General features: G+C 38.3%; 1 protein-coding gene across 4 annotated transcripts; it reads right to left on the bottom strand.

Annotated features, from left to right (window-relative positions):
- Positions 1–1698: 1698 nt before the first annotated feature.
- Positions 1699–18022, bottom strand: taf7 (TAF7 RNA polymerase II, TATA box binding protein (TBP)-associated factor). 4 transcript variants are annotated; one of them, XM_066649044.1, is made up of 13 exons: positions 17812–18022; positions 17332–17405; positions 16820–16896; positions 14062–14140; positions 11681–11814; positions 11344–11467; positions 10833–10891; positions 10296–10368; positions 9340–9450; positions 8843–9037; positions 7617–7729; positions 4607–4666; positions 1699–1939 (listed from the first exon to the last, which is right to left on the bottom strand). In XM_066649044.1, exons 2-13 carry the CDS (start codon positions 17348–17350, stop codon positions 1895–1897), a joined length of 1089 nt encoding a protein of 362 aa, XP_066505141.1. In that variant the 5' UTR covers positions 17351–17405; positions 17812–18022; the 3' UTR covers positions 1699–1894. The 4 variants fall into 4 exon arrangements, with proteins under 4 accessions (XP_066505141.1, XP_066505142.1, XP_066505139.1 ...); XM_066649045.1 differs by having other exon boundaries at positions 17845–18022; XM_066649042.1 differs by having other exon boundaries at positions 17853–18022.
- Positions 18023–19333: the final 1311 nt, after the last annotated feature.

Raw genomic sequence — 19333 nt, 5'->3', positions numbered from 1 at the left:
TGTAGAACTATAAAATGCACCTGTATAGTCAGTGGAGCTGATGTTTTTTTACTGTAATAAAAACATATTTTTAGTTGAATAAGGTTCTTACACCTTAAACCAAAAGTGGTTCCAAAGGTGTGTGTGTTTGGGGTGGAGCAGGGCCGGTTGGGGGAGCAAAGCAAATGCATGTCACTTGTAATTCCACTGTAAAGCTGATTTGTGAAATTGCGTTCTTTTCAATTATTACAGTGTGGTCTGGAAGTAAAACCCATGTACGTAGGTGTTTGAGTGTTGGGGGCCTTGAACATATTCTAATGTACAAATGGGGGCCCTGCAGAAAATGTTTAGGAACCACTGCATTAAACTGGATAAATATCTGTAGACACAGAGATTCCATAGCCTATCTGTAAATGATCTGCAAAAAGTACCTTAATTTTTGTTGATTTTTATTTTAGTGCATCATTTGAACAAAGCAGCTGTCCTTCACATTGTGTAAATTTCATGAAGAATCAATAGAAATGCTCCATTACATACAAAATTAAATCTTTTTACACTGACATCCACAGAAATTTGAGGCTCCTGTAAAATTATTATTTTGGAGAAACACGTTTTCATTGGACAGTGATGATATGCCACTAATAAAAATTGGTTTGTAGTACATTTCACGAAGCTTTAATGCAGTTATTAAAGTAAAATTTTGTGTTACATCTGTGAGTTGTTTATTTGAAGTAAGAAAAAAAAGCTGGATGAACAGCTTCTAAACGTGCATTAAGATGTGATTAGTTTTACCATGGACATGGCGTAATGTAATTATTAGCAGAGTAGTTTTAGACCGGTCGGATAAAACAGTCATTTTTCCTGAGTGCACACTCCAGTTTCAGGAAAGAGTCCGGTGCCTTTTACCTACTGTAAAACGAGCAGTAAAAATAACCCCGAGGTCACATTAATCCTGTGCAAACTGAAAATGGGGGAATATTCTGACACATCCTGTGATAAAGGAGTTTTTGGCGGGTTTTCTCAACAACAGGGGCGCTGGAGGAGACATGTACTCTAATGAACGACCCAAATCAGTCATTCCACTACGTGCCGACCCTCACGTGTTGAACAGGTCACAACACTCACATCCAAAAGATGATCTAAAGGATCACTCAGAGGAGAGAAATGTCTCCTAGCAGCAGCTTACATACGTGTTATGAACGAGTCCTACTCATTAAATGGTTTACGATAAAAGCTTTAATAAATGTGAATAACTATGAAATACTATAAGATTAGGTTGTTGAAGGATGGATATTTTTCGGTGGGTGGACTGTGCTCAGAACAGCAGTGACAGTCTTAAGAACTCTAGTAGCAGTGCTGTCCCACATTTTATAAAAGATGCACAAACACATATAGATCCACTATCACGTGTAAATCGAGTAGCGAGTCCCATCTCTTATTTACACCAAGATTTCTTACCCAGCGCAAACCCATCATAAACATTACTGACGTTCTGTGGTAAAATGACATTACCCACATGGGTTGTACATTAATTACATACCACTGTCATCTTCTTATAGAACGTTTTAAAAAGGAACACCATTTTAGCACTGCCCTGCCAGCTTAGTACAGAAATTAAATTATTTATACACACACACACGTTGTTAAATTATATTCATTAAAATACGAAATGTAATAAATCATGTATTTAAAAAAAAGACAGTAATGTGTTTACTGGTCAATAGATTTATTCAGCAGTAAAAAAACAACAACACAAAATATAGCAGGAATATTTAACACTTCAACAGAAATAAACTCCAAAGAACTGCCCGAATGGTGTTAGATTTAAATAAACAAGTTCAAATGCAGCCACCTGGCTTCCAGCATTTTCTTCATTGAAGAGTGGACATGGAAATGTGGTGCTGCCCCCTGGTGGTCACTTCTCGATCAGTGAGTCCAGCTGCTCCTGCAGAGAGGCCAGCTGTTGGAGCAAATAACGAGACGAGAAGTGATTGATGGCTCACAGTGCAGCTGTAATTGAGAACTAAGTGGAGAATGATTAATGAGACTTCCGGTGTTATTTGTTCTTTTATGTCTGTGCATCAGATCAAGCGTACACAAACACCAGAGAGAGGCTAGTATTAGGGCAGAGGTCCACACGAAATACAGCCATTTAATTGGTCATACATCAATATTGTGGCAGGAACATTTAAAAACAAAAATTCAGAACAGAGTGCACAGGAAGCATGATTCTTTTTCTTTTAAACAGGCAATTCCTCAACAGCTTCTTCAAAGGTTCAAGACCAGTCCCCAGGCCAACACTTAAACACACAAATGCACTGAACTACCACTAAACAACAACATGTCCTTAGCAGAGGGGCTTGCTGGGAGCCACTTAGCATAGCCCCATTCATTTAACTTCCCACCAGTGTGTGGGGACTGTGGCAGATGCAAGGGGCCCCAACATCAGTTTACCCACAAAGACGTGCATGATGTGTTGCCCTCTCAAATGCCGATGTGCCTTAAGGCCAGAGCATGCTGACCGGATCCTATACATTTTCAATGGGAACCATCGACTCCATGGGCTGCACTCACGCCCTCATGTTGCCAGCTGAAACAGGGGTAAGCCCTTTGCTGCGGTGGAGCAGTGTAAGAGCAGTCAGACTTCTCCATGCCCAGTTGCATCCACTGAAACACAACTCGCGCATCCCTGGTTACCATAGCACATCACTGATTCCAAGGCTTTGCTTTTTTCTTTTAAAAAACAAGGACTTTTTCATAAATTCTTTGACAATGGCATCATTTTGAACAGTGGAGAGAGAGAGTAAGGACCTCTTGGCAGATATGTGGGAGGCAAAAAAGACGTTTTCATATCATGAGAACACGATTAACGCCGGTTCTGTCATTTTCCAGTTCATGACAGAGACAATAAGATCCTTCTCTTGTATTTCCTGCTCCTTTGAAGACGCCATATGACTCTTCAAGAGCAACAACAGTTTTGTTTCATTGATTGGCCACTGAATTTTTTTTTTTCCCAAACATTCAAAAACATATGCCATCTCCACTTTGTGTGTCTCTGCCTGCCAGAGCTTCTTTGGGCTGAAAGCCGTCACGGGTACCTCTGTCTCTGCACAGTCCCTCCTGCAGCACTCTCTTCTGCCTGAACCACTGGTGACACTGTCATGCTCCACTGCTGCTGCTGCTGTCAACATTATCTGTGTTGCTGCTGTTGTGGCTGAAGACACAGTGCTATGCTAATTTGCCGTGAGGTACTAGTTGCCCACTGCATGTTCAGCTCCTCCAAAGGGTTGAGGGTTCCCTTCAGGGGCATATGGTGGGCCTTTTAATTAGTGAGGTTGCCTCCCCAAAGCTCCAGTCACTTCCACTGCCATGCTGTCATCTGCTAATGGAGAGAGTGGTGCTTCCACCCAGGTAAAATGCACTCGGAGGGATATCTACAAAATCCCTTGCCGTCACCACTTGATACCAGCAGGTGTTCTAGATGGACACTAACTAAGACTCACGTTCCAAGAACTGGATCCCTACATGGACCAAGCTGCTGCCTGCACTTCGTGGCCAGTCTTTCTCCAGTAAAAGATTTGAACTGGTCATTGCTCTAGTCATTCCTATTAAACCGCATACCTTACCATACAGAAGAAACTTAAAGCATCAGGACTGACTTAAACATTACCTTGCTAACTTTGGAAAACAAAACATAAATTAACATATAGATTTATTTGCATTTCATTGCTATTTTGTCACTAAATTTATAAATAATAACGCAGGAACTTGCGTTCAAATAAAAAAAATATAAATAAAAAACTGTATTGAAATATATTCAAATCAGTAAATTCTTTCAGCCAAAACTGAACATTTCCACCACTGTCAAACCAACAGCAATCATTTTAAAATATTTAGTGTAAACAAAAAACACTTGGTCACACTTGAAAAGCTCCTGTGTCTGTGATTGTGAGTGTGTGTGTGAGAGAGAGAGAATGTGTGTGGTGCTGTTCGCCACCATGGTCACTAATAGCAACACCGTAGGAGAAATGCTAGCACAGGCTTCCAGTATCCGTAGTTTCAGGTGCTGCACTTCTTGATGGTATGGTGTGGTATATGGGGTACAAAGATAGTGGGGCCATTCTTCATCAGTGGAAACCTCAAGGCCACTGGATATGCGAAATTGCTACATGATGATGTGTTTTACTCTTTATGCACTGAAGCTGGCACGTTCCCTGAGTTTTTCCAGCAAGACCACCACCACATTATGGGTGTCAGGTCCGAGCATTCCTAGATGAACAGTTTCCTGGAAAGTGGATTGGTCGTCGTGGGCCAAGGTCTCCCGATCTGACCCCTAATTCCTAAACCTAATTCCAAATGTAGATTCTTAAGCAGAATATAATCCTGATAAATGTATTCTCTATACTGTTCATGGTGGTCTTTGGTGTGTTAGCAGGTTCTTGTTGCAAAGTAGTGTGTGGTCTTCCTCTTTAGAAAAATATATTTTAATGTGTAAGAAGCAGGTGTTCCTGTCATGTCCTATTAAAATATTTTATTAATATCATTACAAGCTTAATGTTTTACAATTCTGAGATTGGCCCATGTGTTTATTCACAGGAGTGTACATATGGTCTGTGTGGGATTTTACCTGTTCCATCTCTCGCTCTTCCTGATGTATAATGTCATTCAGCAATGCCTGAAAACGGTTCTGTGAGAGAGAGAGAGAGAGAGAGAGAGAGAGAGAGAGAGAGAAATGAAAGACATTGAATGCGTAAACTTAATGTATATTTTGTGTATTAAAAATATTATTTCTATAAACCTTTGCTCGTTGCAAATTATTTTATCCACTGAAATCTGGCTGTTCCATAAAGAGGTTATTCATTTTGTTTCAGACAGTAAGAAAAACTAAAGTAAAATCATCATAATATAGTTACTGTGTCTTTGCTGAAACCATGTGAGAGAAAAGCAATCCAGTCTACTGAGTCTGTCGCTGTGTTGTATCAGAATTCGTTTACACATCACAGCCATAAGCATGAATGAAACAGGAAGTTTGACAGGGGAGAGCTCATGTGACCAAATAAAATGTTTTAATGGTAATACAGTAAAGAAAGTCCACATAAATACTCAGCAAGACAACACTATTAAACAGTACCATACTAACAATACAATAATACTCCTGGTAATTTGCTTCTTAAAGAAATAATGCCCTGCCATTGGAATAAGACACATACTCTAAGTTAAAAGACTGAATATTCTTGTATTCTTACAACAATATTATGAAAAATATTAGACATACTGAATGAATGGATTTAACATGTTGCCCAATATGATATTGTTTGCATTGTTTTAAGAGTGGATTAAAGAGAGAATCTCAGAGACAGGAATTAGATTATGGCTGTTTGTGTTGTACATTATTTGCGTGGGCCAGTGCTCTTTTCTCTACACTTCTGTCTGTCTGAAGTTTGACGCTGCATAGAAGGGCTTTTCTGATGAGCATGACCTTTCTCTGTTCTTTCTGATTGCCACAGCATCGTTCGAGGCAGAGCCAAAATGACACAGTGAAACCACACGCATCCCTGTGTCCTTCAGCCTTTAAAATTCCCCAGAGGACTGGCTGGCAGAGACCAGGATTTTCATGCATTTCTGAGAGTTATGCAGATAAAAAGGCTGATGGCAAAGAATGCAATATTTATGCTTTGAGGAAGAAAAAAAAAAGAAAAAAAAGAAAAAGAATGGCTCAAGTTGCCTGAAGTACTTAAGCTTTTATTCAAAACAATTTTAAAAGGTTACATGGCACATAAAACCTCGCGGGCTGTGTGTGGGCCTAACAGACCTGTTACATAATCGTTGGATAGCAGTCTTTTGGGATAAAATTACAACAACATTTTTTAATGATCAAATAATGTTTATTATCAAAATTGTAAAGAGAAAACAATAATGAATATTGTTTGAGTATTACTGGTATGCGTTATACTGGTATGCTTTACAGACAGGAACTATAGTTAAATAGTTAACAGTAAACCATAAATCACAACTGTTTATATGACAATCATCAGCTGAAATGTCATAAATATGATTGTGAAAGATGTGATCTGATTAAGCTGTGACTGTCTGAGTCTCTGTGTGCACATGCACAAGAAAGACGAATTACATTTCTGTCTATGTCTTAATCTATTTTGGGATGTGCACTGCAAACCTGTATGTGGGTTATGGATCTATTTAATCATTATTAAATATGAGAGCTACTGTAAATATGGGGGGATTAGAATGGCAAAGTCAACCACCATCTGCTCACTCACTCATTATCAACCCTAAGAAATGCAGAAGTTGAGCCAAAAGTGACAGCGACCAAGAGCGTTAAAGGATTAACATTGGCTAGGGCTGTGTGATATGAAAGGATTCAGAAGTGATGCAGAGTTGGCTTAATGAACAATGCTTTTCTTTTTGCTTTTGTTATCTGAGATACTCCAATCTTATCAACAATTAGAGCTAAATCTGAAAGGATGGTTGTAAAGCACAAACAGTACATACAGGTTTTGATGGAGCTTGCTACTGTATTCTATATTCGCAAAAATGCCATTTGCTGATGACAGCAAACAATCTAAACAGCTACAGTCCATCTACACTTATATCAAGTGTTTTATTAGTTGCTAAGTCATTGTGATTTATTTCCATATCACTGCACCTCACAGAAAGCCTTTTGACTCTAGTTTCTCGGTTTTTCACTTTTAGGATGGCTCGATTAGAACATATTCATGGGTCACTGTTTTTCAGCTACAACCAATGCATCTTAGAACCAATAGCACAGATTTATGCTTGCGCTTTTGATAATGATCTAACAAAAAGTTTCCAGAGAGTAATTGTCCAAACACAATTTTCGGTTGCTGAGGATTGCAGTGAAAAATGTCTAAACTTGTGTCAAATGTTTCAAAAGGTCTCTACAGGTCAGATTGTCAAGCTACAGCCACCATATTTGGCACAAACATAGAACTAGAAGCGTACATTAGTGCTTTAGGCTTTTTGAACCAACCATAATGTATAGTATTTCATAAAATTATCAAATATTAATTGGCTGAGAGACATTTCAGGAGTGCCAATTTTACACGATGATGGCACTCTGACCGAAGCTCCTCAGGTATCATTCTGCAAAATACATGTAACCTAGCAACGATGCCAGTGCTTACAAGACATTTCAAGAATGCCCAAGAATGATTCACAAGCATGACAGAAGTACTCAAGCAAGCAAAGAATGTATTTTCTACTTTATAAACTGTCATTAAAAATTATTAGTTTAATGAAGTTTGTTTCAAACAAAAAGCTGCATAATGCAAATCTGAATTCAGTTTCATAATACAGAAGAGTTAGAAGTGGGTGATAATATATGCTTCTGAAGGCATATGATGCCATAAAGTGAGTACTGCACTACTGACTGTTATCACTGCAGACTGGCAGAACTGCTCCTGATGTATAACGTTCTGTACTTTGCAACTCAGTTCTAATGGGCACATTAAGTAATGGGATTTGGGCCAAAGTGTCCTAGAAAAAAAACTCATGGACATATATAATTCTTACAACAATCTCAAAATGAATTCAGCTGAAAGTGATTTCAGTGGCCAATTTTCTGCAGTGTGTGTTGGTGTTGTTTGTGAAGGGCTTGCCTTTAGAGCCTGGTTCTCCACCTTCATGATCAAATCTTCTTGCTGTTTCTTGCGAGCGCGAGTCTCCTGCAGCTTGGCCTTGACGCTGTTGATCTGCACCTGGTACTCCATTACTGTGGAGTAGAATTTCAGAGTGAGTGTTAAAGCCTCTCCTCAGAGAGAGAAAGTAACAACTACAGCCCTTAGATCTGCACAAATATGATCCACAAAAACATGAATTCCTAAATCTCCACAGTTCACACTCAAGCCGTCAGGAGAATTTTCCAACTGAATGTGACTGACAACTTTGACATTTTCATCCATTACATTTCTCAGGGTTGTTTTTCCCACCCTGTGTTTTTAGAATACAGAGGTCATAAACATACCAATATGATTAATGTTGTTGCAAAAGCAGCTGCACAAGGGGGGGCTTTAGCACTATTTAAAACCCACTTCTGCTCATTGCTCTTCACTCATGGGCTCTAGAGCTGAATTCAACTGCGGTTCATTAGGTGCCAAGACGGGACAATCTGAAGAGGACTGTTTAGCCATGGTTAGAAAGGTGCGGTGCTGTTTAATCCTTGTGACTTTTTGACCAAAACTTATCACGGTAATTTCATTAAGTCACTGGGGAAGTGTTTTAAATTGTAGATAAAGGGGTATATGTCATGTCCTTTTTTAAGATGTTTTCATTCCTTAAGATGGTTTTGAAACTACGACTGTAGGATGATGAATGTGATTATTTTTGGTGTGCGACTCTGTGTGATGATGCATGATTTTATGTGAAAGTGTGGGTTATGGTAAGTGTCAGTGGTGGAGCAGAAAGGTCCCAGGTGTCCAGCTGTATATATGAATAGAGATAGAAAACATTATTACACACAGTTATTGGTTATGTCTGTCTGGGCGTCAGGTGGTGCAGTGCTGGGATTTCAATCCAATGTTGTAATCAATTTTTCACAATATTATTCAATCAATAACACACCAAGTAAACGACAGGATCAGGGTGTCTGATGCTCTTCACTAAACCATTCACTTTACCATGCCCTCTGGTTCAAATACAGAGTTCAATTAAAGTTTTAGTTCAGTTATAAAACTTTGAGAACAAGTAATGGTAGAAATAGCTAATCTGTCCTAATTTATTAATTGATTTTCAAAACTTTCTTGATTAATTTATAAGCACAGGCCCATCCATGGTACAGAGTTCAACTGAAAAGTTGAGTAAAAATTGTGATGATAATACACAATACCAATCTGGTTGTTTCTGTCATTCTCGTCCCTTCCTCCATCAGACTCGTTGAGTTTTTCATTGAGCTGTCCAACCATATCATCCTCTGTGTCCACAATGTTAAGGTCTTCATCTTCATGTCGATCGCCTTCGTCTTCCTCGTCCTCACTGCTGCTGCTAATGTCGTTAAAAATCTCACGCAGTTCGTCACGTGGAGCTGGACAAGAGAGAGAGGAAAGAAGAGTTCCTGACCTCACTGAAAAGATGTAGGAGAACACATCCAAATATTACAGATACCTTGAACACGCTTGTAACTGTAATCATTTAGCACCATAAAATGTGAAATGTTTATAATAACAAAACATTATACATTGCATCATATCTAAGCAAGTCTTAAAATATTCTTCCTCGATCTTATAATGAGAAATATTTAATACAGTAACTATATTTAAAATGTTTTCCATTAATGAGAATGTTTTCAGCGTATGTACGGTTGTGTGTTCTTTTAGCCAATTGTACCTGAGGAACCATGACCCTTGTGTCCAGAGGTTCCAGGTGAGGAGTCCAGATTGGAGAGAGATAAATTATTATCGGTTTCTTTGGTCTCATCCTCAGCGATCACCTCCCATCCTTAGAGCTGTGTCAAGGCAAATATACAAACAATCCAAAATCCTCTTCATTAAACACTTGCTATCTTAAAGAAGCAAGAAGTCCTGTATACAACATTAAATAGCAAACAAAAGTTTTACAAATTCTACTAAATTATAGAATCAAATTGATTTGCAGTTTTAGAAAAAATGTTATGCTCTATAAAGTGTGTACAACTTATACACACTTATGGGCAACCATTACTGAAGTCCACAGATGAACTAGAAAGGCCAACATAAGATTTCACACAATCCACTGCAATGCAACAAAAGTGATACAGATGATTTACAGGTAAACTCTTTGATTTGTGGACACCTAATAAGCCAACATTTCTTCTAAACGAAGGGTTATAATGAGACGTTTGCTCCTCTCTACTGCTGTGACAGCCTGTACTCAACTGTGAAAAAATTACACTAGATATAATATTGCTGTGGGGCTTTGCATTTATCTACAAATATGTTTGAGGGGTCAAGTAGTTGTTTTATGATAATACTGGATCACAAACACCACTCCAACTCATTTCAAGTAAAGTTTTAGTTTCAGAGAACACGTAGTCCAATCATAGCCTAATGCATGAGGCTTTGTTTCTGTGACCCACACTCGACATTTTTCCTGGTGACGTAGTCTCATGTGGCTTCTCCAAGTGTTCTCTCTACTGAATGTGTGTTTTCATATTAAACAAGCTGAATTCATTGATTAAAAGGATTGTCTAAAAAGACACAATGCATACAGAAAAAAGTCACAGATTATTGGGTTGAAATCTTGACAGCTGTGAACATGTGGAAGCAAAGTCAAACATACAAAGAGAACGGTGTATGAAAGGATACGGACACTAACAGCCTCAGAGTCTGTGCTCAGGAGCCTCTTCACCTCTTTCTCAACATCAGGAGACTCAATGTACTGCAAAACAAATCAGATTAGATTTCAGCTGCAAGGAAACGCTTTCTCTAAACACCCCGCACACACACACATTAAACCACTAATAGAAACAGCTGGCTGCATGCCAGAGAGAACATTAGCGATTAAAAATGGAACCTAATCAATAGCTAGCTTCACGTTAAAGGTGATTTATTCAGGAGGCTGAGAGAGGACTTCCCTCTAACTTTGCCTTTTCGTCATTTCCATCAAAGCAGCTTGTAAAGTTGCTTTCATTCCTGGCTCGAGGGACAAATGAAGACAGAAGGTTTTATTTATATGTAAATCGTAGTTTTAGCATCAATCCATTTTTCTTCCCACTCAGGAAATATACATTTTGTTTAGTTTGTGAGGGCTAAGGAAAGACTGCAAAATCATCAAAATTAAAATAAAAGAAACAACAGTTGGTGGGAGGAAAACACTGGGAAGGAGCAAAGAAACCAGGTTACCTTCTTCTTTGCTGTCTTTCTAAATCGCCTCTTTCTGGTGTTCTTCAGAGGGCAGGTTACTGTAGGGATTGGAGTGTGTGTGTGTTTGAGAGAGAAAGAGAATTCAATATTAAAAGGGTTTAATGCATCACTGACAAGTGAAACCCACAGAATCTCGACTTCTACTCTTTAAATCACATTACATATGTGTGGTTACTGTATTATTAGGGACATTTTATTAAATGTTTAATTGTTTTATTTTAAATATTGCTCCAAATGTTCATCATTTATTTATTGCTAATCACCCCCGTTAGATAAGACTCCACTAATAACACACAATGCCACAAGCACATGGAAAATGCCACCATTTCTTTTTGAACTGTAGCTGAGGAAGGCCAACTCTGATCTCTTGGACTTTCGCTTGCAGATGACTGAAGCATCAACATCAATTTATTGTTTAAGGACAATAAAAAAAATTGCCCTCAGGCTAATTTAGCATTCAGCCCTGGAGGAGAAGAAAGGAAACACGTACTGCCATGGTTCCAGATGAATTTTTTGTCTTTGTCCTTGTCTTTTTTCTTGCTCTTGGAGTCTACACTTCCAGTGGGCTCCTCTAGGGGGGGATAGAGGTCTCCATCCAGAGAGCAGACAAGCATCTAGCCGCAGAGAAATACAGGAAAGTACAAAACTACTTAGACTAATTAAGCCTGCTGGACATATTCTGCCAAAAATAGCTAGGCTTTATTCACACTTGTTATTCTTTATTTACATCATTCCCTACACAATACTGCAAGGCAAGGAAAAGCATAATTAAAACGTTTTTGCATATTTACACCCACACATACTTTTCCCCTCAAGGCTTATGTTACCTGACACACATCAGCAGTCTTATAAAATGTCTTCTTATCGACTGTTTTTAATGTCTCCAGGATGCAGGGAAGATCCACTAGTTTACATGCTAAAGGGACACGATCCACCCTCACGATCCCGTGACGGCCATCAGCTAGGAATTTGGAAATAATAAAAAAGCATTTCTTAGTCATTAAAATTGAATGATTTAATAGAAGCCTAAATATTATAAGCAACAAAACCAAGAAAGCAAATTTTCAAGAATAAAAAATGTCAAGCCATTGTTTAATTTGTTGTATCTGTAGAAACAGACATAAAACCACAAATATTTTAGCTTTTCATATTCAACACTGAAAAAACACTTGTTTAACTCTGCATTAAAATGTGTTTATTACTGAAGTATTGAGGTGTAGACTTTGTTTAATTCAAGGTTTTTTTTTTAGTTTTTTTTTTTTATTATGGCATGGGTCAAACTCAAACCCAGCCAATCGGCCCAAAACGTTACCATTTACCTACTTTAATAAATGCAACATTGATCAATATAATTTGGATTTTTTTCACAAAAGAAAAGACAAAAGCAAAACAAAAAACCCTCTTCAATGTCAAAGTGGAAAAAAAATCCAGACTTTTAAATAGTCAGTATTTAGTAGATGCAGCTTTGACCACAATCACAGTCTGTTTGGACAAGTCTCAGGCTTCCACTTCTGGACACTGCTATTTTACTCCATTCCTCTTTGCAAAACTGCTGAAGCTCTGTCTGGGTGCAGGTTCTCAGCCTAAACCCTACTAGACGAAGGTCTGGGTCTTGACTCTGCCACTCCAGAACATTCAGCTTGTTATCTTTAAACCATTTGTGTGTAGCTTTTGCTTTAAGCGTCTGGTCATTTTCTTGCTGGAAAATAGATCTTCTCTCAAGTGGTAGCTCTCTTGCAGACAGAATCCAATTGTCCTCCAGGATTTCACTATATTGTGCTGCATTGATTTTCCCCTCTACCTTCACAAACCTTCTATGGACTGCTGCCGAGAAGTGGCATGATGCTGCCACTGCCATCCTCCATGGTGGGGATAGTGTCTGTGGTGATGTGCAGTGTCTGGTGTCCGCCAAACCCATTTTGGTCTCATCAGACCAAAGAACCCTCTTTCATTTGACCTTTGGGGTGAACTGTATGAGATATTTAATATAAGCTTTTTTCAGCAGCGGCTTTCCCTTAGTCACGCTCACTTCCAGACGCAGAGGTCTTTCACCTACATTCACCTGACACTTAGTCACTGCTAAGTGACTAATTTTCCTCCATTCCTTTTTGCAAAACTGCTGAATCTCTGTCTGGGTTCAGGTTCTCAGCCTAAACCCTACTAGACTAAGGTCTGGGTCTTGACTCTGCCACTCCAGAACATTCAGCTTGTTATCTTTAAACCATTTGTGTGTAGCTGTTGCTTTAGGCGTCTGGTCATTTTCTTACTGCTATTTTCCTCCATTCCTCTTTGCAAAACTGCTGAAGCTCTGTCTGGGTGCAGGTTCTCAGCCTAAACCTGGTGCCAGTGGGGCAGTTGTGGGTTCAGTGCCTTGCCCAAGGGCACTTCAGCTGTGTATGTTCCCGCCGGTCTTGGAGATTGAACTTTCCGATACCAAGCCTGGTCCTCTAACCATGAGGCCATGACTGCCCAAATATTTATCTAATCACATATTTTACATTATATGTTTTTCAATTAATAGCCATAGAAATCATTCTTTATTTTGACAATAAAAGAGGTTTATTTTGGTAAATTCTGGTCAGGTAAACCAAATTATATCGATTCATTTAATATAAACAATAAAAAGGGAAATTGGCACTGATTTTTACACAGTGTTTGTGTTGTTATCAATCTAGGTAGCAATGTTCTAAGTGCCTTCTACAGGAAAGAACATGAATATTCTTTAATGGCCAAGTCAGTCACCTGACCTCAACCCATCTGAGAATGGTTTTCACTTACTGAAGACAAAACAGAATGCAATAAGGGCCACAAACTAACAGAAACCGAAGGTGGCTGCACCAAAAGCCTGGCAAAGTATCTCAAGGTCAAAAATCCTTTGGCGGTTTCCATGGCTTCCAGATTTCAAGCAGTCACTGAAAGCACACTATTTGTATCTAAGCATCACAAATAATTCTTATATATTTAATCACACCATATTCAGCTGCATTATTTAATGCATCAATTATGTTAAGCCCCTTGAATTAAAGAGGAATGTCTACTCAATCACATGTAGATTTTTTTGTTTCACACCCATTGTGGTAGTGTACAGAGATTTATTAAAATCATGTATAACCTCTTTTCAAATACTTCTGGACATGACAGTATTTTTATTGTTATACTTCTCTTTCATCCATCTACTTCTGAGCCCTTTATGATTTTGTGCACCTACCATGAAGCTCTATAGTCAGTCTGTCTTTGAGATTCATGCTGCTGGACTGGGCAATCTGTCTCACTGTGGAGGCGTATTCCTGAAGGAAGAGCCATTTGTTCAGAGTTAGTAATGGCCACTGTCTTGTTTTAAAGCAGACATTCAGTTTATCATACTGGGCAGGTTAGAAGAGATAAACAGCAGCACACAGGGATTGACTTTGTTAATTATGAAACCTCACACTGTGCACACAAATACAAAAAAAGTGAACATTATGGACCTCTACGACCAATTTGGCCAAGCTAACATTCACATAAGCAATGCCTTCCATTTCTAAAAATAATTCATTTCAACTAATTTAAATAAAGATTAAAATATCAGGTGTCACTGTCACACAGCTCCAGGATCCTGGGGATATGGGTTTGAGCCCCGTTTCAGGTGACTGTCTTTGGGCAGTGTTCTCACCGTGTCTGCGTGGATTTCCTCTGGGTGCTTGTTTCCTCCCACAATCCAAAAAAAGTAGGTGGTAGGTGGACTGGTGACTCAAATAGGGCCCATAAGTGTGTGAGTGAGTGAGTATCACCCTGCGAAGGACTGGCGCACCCTCCAGGGTGTATCCCCACCAAAAAACACCTTTTATAATATTATGAGGATATTCCCTCACCATTTGCTAGCTCTCCAATATTTTTAACGTGTTTATGAAGCCCCAGTGCCAGCAAATGGGTAAAAAAAATAGCGTCTTTATCCAGTATTCCAGGCTTTCTCTCACTTTGCTTTTGGCAATGAAAAGGTATTTGGGGTGTTTCAGACATAAAAAAATAGACCTCCAAACATTGAAAAGCACAAACCAAAATTAGGATATTACTCTATCCCTGGTCCATAGGTGAGTAATACTGACTTATTTTTGCTTTGTCGAATCTGAGAGAGCTCTAACTGTTTGAAAAAGTTAACAGACTGAAAACTAAACAACTCAAGTAACAAATTACTTTCTGTGGTCATTCAATCAGTGAACAATAATTTCAGCCGTATACAAAACAACAGTCATTTTCTTCCTCAAACACACCCTTCCACCTTAAAAGAGACAGAGCTTCTGAATGTAAACAAACCAGAGGGAACAGAGTTTCCCCACAATCATAGACATCCCCTTTAAGGCTAAGGAAAATTACACCATATTTCCACAGGTTTGTGGGCATCTGCTCTCCAAAATGTCTCCAAAATCTTACTTTTTTGAAAGGCTTTACACTAGATGGAATATTTCTGTTCTATTAATAACATTTCGCTATTCTTCTCATCACAGCGAACCACACAGACCACACAGGATAATGCTCAGCTGCTCAAGTGCATCTCATTTGCTGGTTTTCTGTACAGACTATATATATATTCATTATCAAAAACTAATATGAAATTAAGCTAACATAATAAAAACTTACTAAATCATCCAGAAAGCAAGTCTAGTTTTTAACTTTCACCTCCCTAATGTCAATTAGTCTGAAGAAAATGTTTAACTGACGATCCCTTCATCCACGCCACATGAGCATCCCTGCGTTTTGGTCACGATTGTTTTTTTTGTTTTTTTTTTCTTGCTGTGATTGCCATTTTGAGGACAGAGCGTCCTTCATCACTGTGCAGTACTAATGTACACTACAAAACAAATCTGAAAACTGAATACACCTATCTCAAACATAGCACATAACCATGCTTTTGAGAAGCATTTAAAAAAATTAGAAGCCTGCCATCTCTTCATGTAACAAGGGGTTACATGCTTCATAACAAGGGGAGAAAATCTGTTCTCTGCTATTAGCCATATTAACATTTTCACCATAAATTCTAATGGAACACTATGAGCACTTTAGCTTCCATTGTATTGTACTGCTCTCATGACTGAAAATGTGAGTTATTTATAAACAGATCATTTACAAGCTTCAGTAATTGGGTTTATTTATTTATATTTAAAACATGTTTTGTTTTAGCAAGTAAAAGACTACAAGCCCATTGGTGCACTAGTGCGTGTGTTTTCACTGCCACAGGTTGAATGCGGAAGGCACATTTAGTTGTGCAATGAAAAATAATTGCACATTTACATTAGTGCACTGTCTGGGTGTAGCAGTCTTAATTTTATTATCTGTAAACTGTACCATGTCGGGTGTATGGTGCTATTAGGAGTGTAGCCCCAGCATCTCCTGGCTGACAGCTGGGTAAACAGGGATCTGTTTAAAAATGTGATGTGGAAAAATGGTTCAGGGTTTCTCACTTATTTTTATTTATTGTATGTTTCTGTGTAAAGAGTAAGTCCTGTAATTGTAGCTACTATTCACAGTGACACCACATGAAATGCAAGACAAGGGCACTCCAAAAAAGATTTGTAGCTTTTCTGTGTGCCTCTGTTGTCTGTGCCTCCTCAGTGCAGGAGGTTTGTGTAGTTTCTTTCTCAAGGCACGCCCCACTTTATTCCAGATCTTCAGGGTTCACCTCTCTGCTATGATGTCACCAGGCGTGAAGAATTAAAAAGGCTGTCTCCGCTTCAATAACACTTTCTGCCTCTAGTTCTTTTTCTTGATTAAACGTCCCCTGTCCTTTGTGGAAACGTATGATCCTTGTGTATATTCTGAGCTTATTCTCACTTGTACCATTGTTGTATTAATTATCTACATTGTATGCTCTCAATTAATATTAAGTGAGTACTTTGTGAAGGACATAGTAAGACAGAGTACAGTACCCTAATGTGGAGTACAGATGGGTATAGCCACTTGTGTATTATAGGGAGGAAGTGAGCTCTTACCTGAGGAAGCCGCAGAACAAACTGATTCTCCAGCTCATGAGGGGCATCCTCTTTACTTTTGGAGCCAACTTTTCCAACTGGAAAAGAGGAAGAATGTTTAGGAAACTGTGTATTTACACTTAAATAATGCAATATCTACAGGAATCTATCAACTAGAACCTACACAGTAGTATGACATGGAAAAGGAGGGTATCTGAAAAACAGGTGTATGTTCCGTGTGCGATGTCACAGCTTCAAAAATTATTGTGTGGGTTTGATAGCATTCTGCCACATAAACCTTAGAATGGTCATGTACTAATTTGAGAAGAAGAACTCCAGGAAAAAAAACCCCCAAGAGTAATTCTCGATACTGGGATTTTACATCTCTCAGACCCATGGCCTGAGGTTTCACAGACACATGCTATAATTAACGTTACATCTCTGATACGACCTTATTTTGTGAGCTAAAGCAGTCAAAACTCTTATAGATTGGCCCACAAACATATGACAAAAAAGAACATCCCTATTCCTACCTTTTGCTTTTGATGTCATCCTTGTCTTGCTTTTGTATCTGGACGTGAATTTACATTGGTATTTTAACGACTCCCTTTTCCGAGAGAAAGAAAGAGAGAGAGAGAATGTACAAAGAGAAACACAACCGAGGGCAGAAGGGCAGAGAAAAACTATGTGAAATAAGTTAGCTATTGTTTGGTAGTTTTAGCCCATGGTGTTAAAATAATTACGTTATCAGCTTGATAAGTTTATCAGAAAGCGAGCAAAATACGATACAAAACGAAAAACCCTTCAGCTGTTATAAAGATAAAAACACATTAAATTATCTGGTTACCTCAAAAAGAGCGCTTCAGCTAAGCTAGTGCTAACAACATTAGCTTCTACCAATATCTAGCTCGTATGTATTACCACTTAATATAATATTGCGGGAGTTTTGAGCGCAAAATACTTTCAAATAAACATATGGCATACAACTACTACGTAAAGCAGCTAAAAATTACAATTCTGCTAACGTTCACGGGATCAGAAAATACCACTTCACCACTGTCGGCAGTAAGGCTTTCAGCTCCTTCTGTGGGGTGTGTTCCAAACGGCTCCTTGCTCTCTACTTCCTCCTCCCTAGGTAGGCGATTAACGGCTTCTAAGCCCAGTACTGTACCACCAATACTATATATCTCCCCAAGTATTTTGCCAAATTGTATTCAGATATTTTCATTCATTCATATAGTCGAGGTTCGCTGTGTGTTCAGAACCTACTCATAGAATCATTGTGCCTTTCAACATGTACGTTTATATATATATATATATATATATTTTTTTTGAGGAAAACAGGACCAAAAAGAAACCCATACAGGCACAGGGAGAACATAGTAACCCCAGTCACCTCGAGGTAGGGATTGTGGCAGCGCCACTACACCACCCTCTCCAATTGTTTCTAGTCTCCAATTCCATAATTCCTTTTAAATATTCCATAATTGTTTTTTGGAAAATAATTTCAAAAGTTAAAAGAATAAAGATAGTATGTCAAAAATGTATTCACGATTAATAAAGTCTTGTCTTAATGCCATATGATTCCTGTGTGTAATATTTAGCACACACTTTGTTTGTAGGGTCCATAGTTTAATGACCTATGAAGTGCACGATGTAGAGTGTAGAGATGTGGAATTAAACCAGGTTGAGTTATTGCTGTCTGTGAGCCTCCTGCCTCCTGCTGGTACAGTGTTAAAACTACATTTACTGATTTTTTTATTTATTTATATATTTATGTAATTTGAGAAACCAACGATAAATTAAGCAATGACCCGATAAATTAGTTGATTAATACTGATTGTAAAACACTATAAAATGAATGTGATAAACAAATCTTCATATCAACAGAAATATAAACTATAAAAAGATATACGACCTATGAGCCCTATATGCGCATGCGCGTACTAAGTTCTATTCTACATAATAATGACGTGTAGCCTTTCTTTTTTCATAATGAGTTAATAAAATGCTAGATTTGGAATCATTTGGATCTAAATACAAAATGTGTGTTTTATTCAAGTTTTTTTTAATTGTTTAAAGATGATAGAATTCACTTATTAGCGCCTCTGAAATTTATGGGTGTTTTATTAAGAATTATTACTGCAACACATACGTGAATATAACGTTAATGATATCGAGTCAAACTAAACCAAATGCAGCGCACAATGTCGACACCAGGTGGAGACAAACTCGAATGTCAATTTCGTGACGCTGTTCCCTTTATTTCGCATAGTTCACATAAATGTTTAATTACTAAACTTGAATACATAGTAATCGTTTCAAAAAACTGTCTGGACACTGTTTATTGTATTTGTAACAAAAATAAATGACGTTGACTGTGTTTTATAAATGAAATGTAATATCAACTCCACTGATGGCAGAGGAAAAACAGATTTCTCTTAATCTTAGTGCTCTGTTCGGACACGGTATAATTTCGGCTCGAAACTCGCTGTTACCATGTGTTCTTAGTGAGATATTGTGCAGTCATAAATA

The sequence above is a fragment of the Hoplias malabaricus genome, chromosome 17 (assembly GCF_029633855.1).
Source record: "Hoplias malabaricus isolate fHopMal1 chromosome 17, fHopMal1.hap1, whole genome shotgun sequence".
Taxonomy (NCBI): Eukaryota; Metazoa; Chordata; class Actinopteri; order Characiformes; family Erythrinidae; genus Hoplias; species Hoplias malabaricus.
Note: the sequence above shows the minus strand (reverse complement) of the source record. Positions and strands in the feature narration are given on the sequence as shown.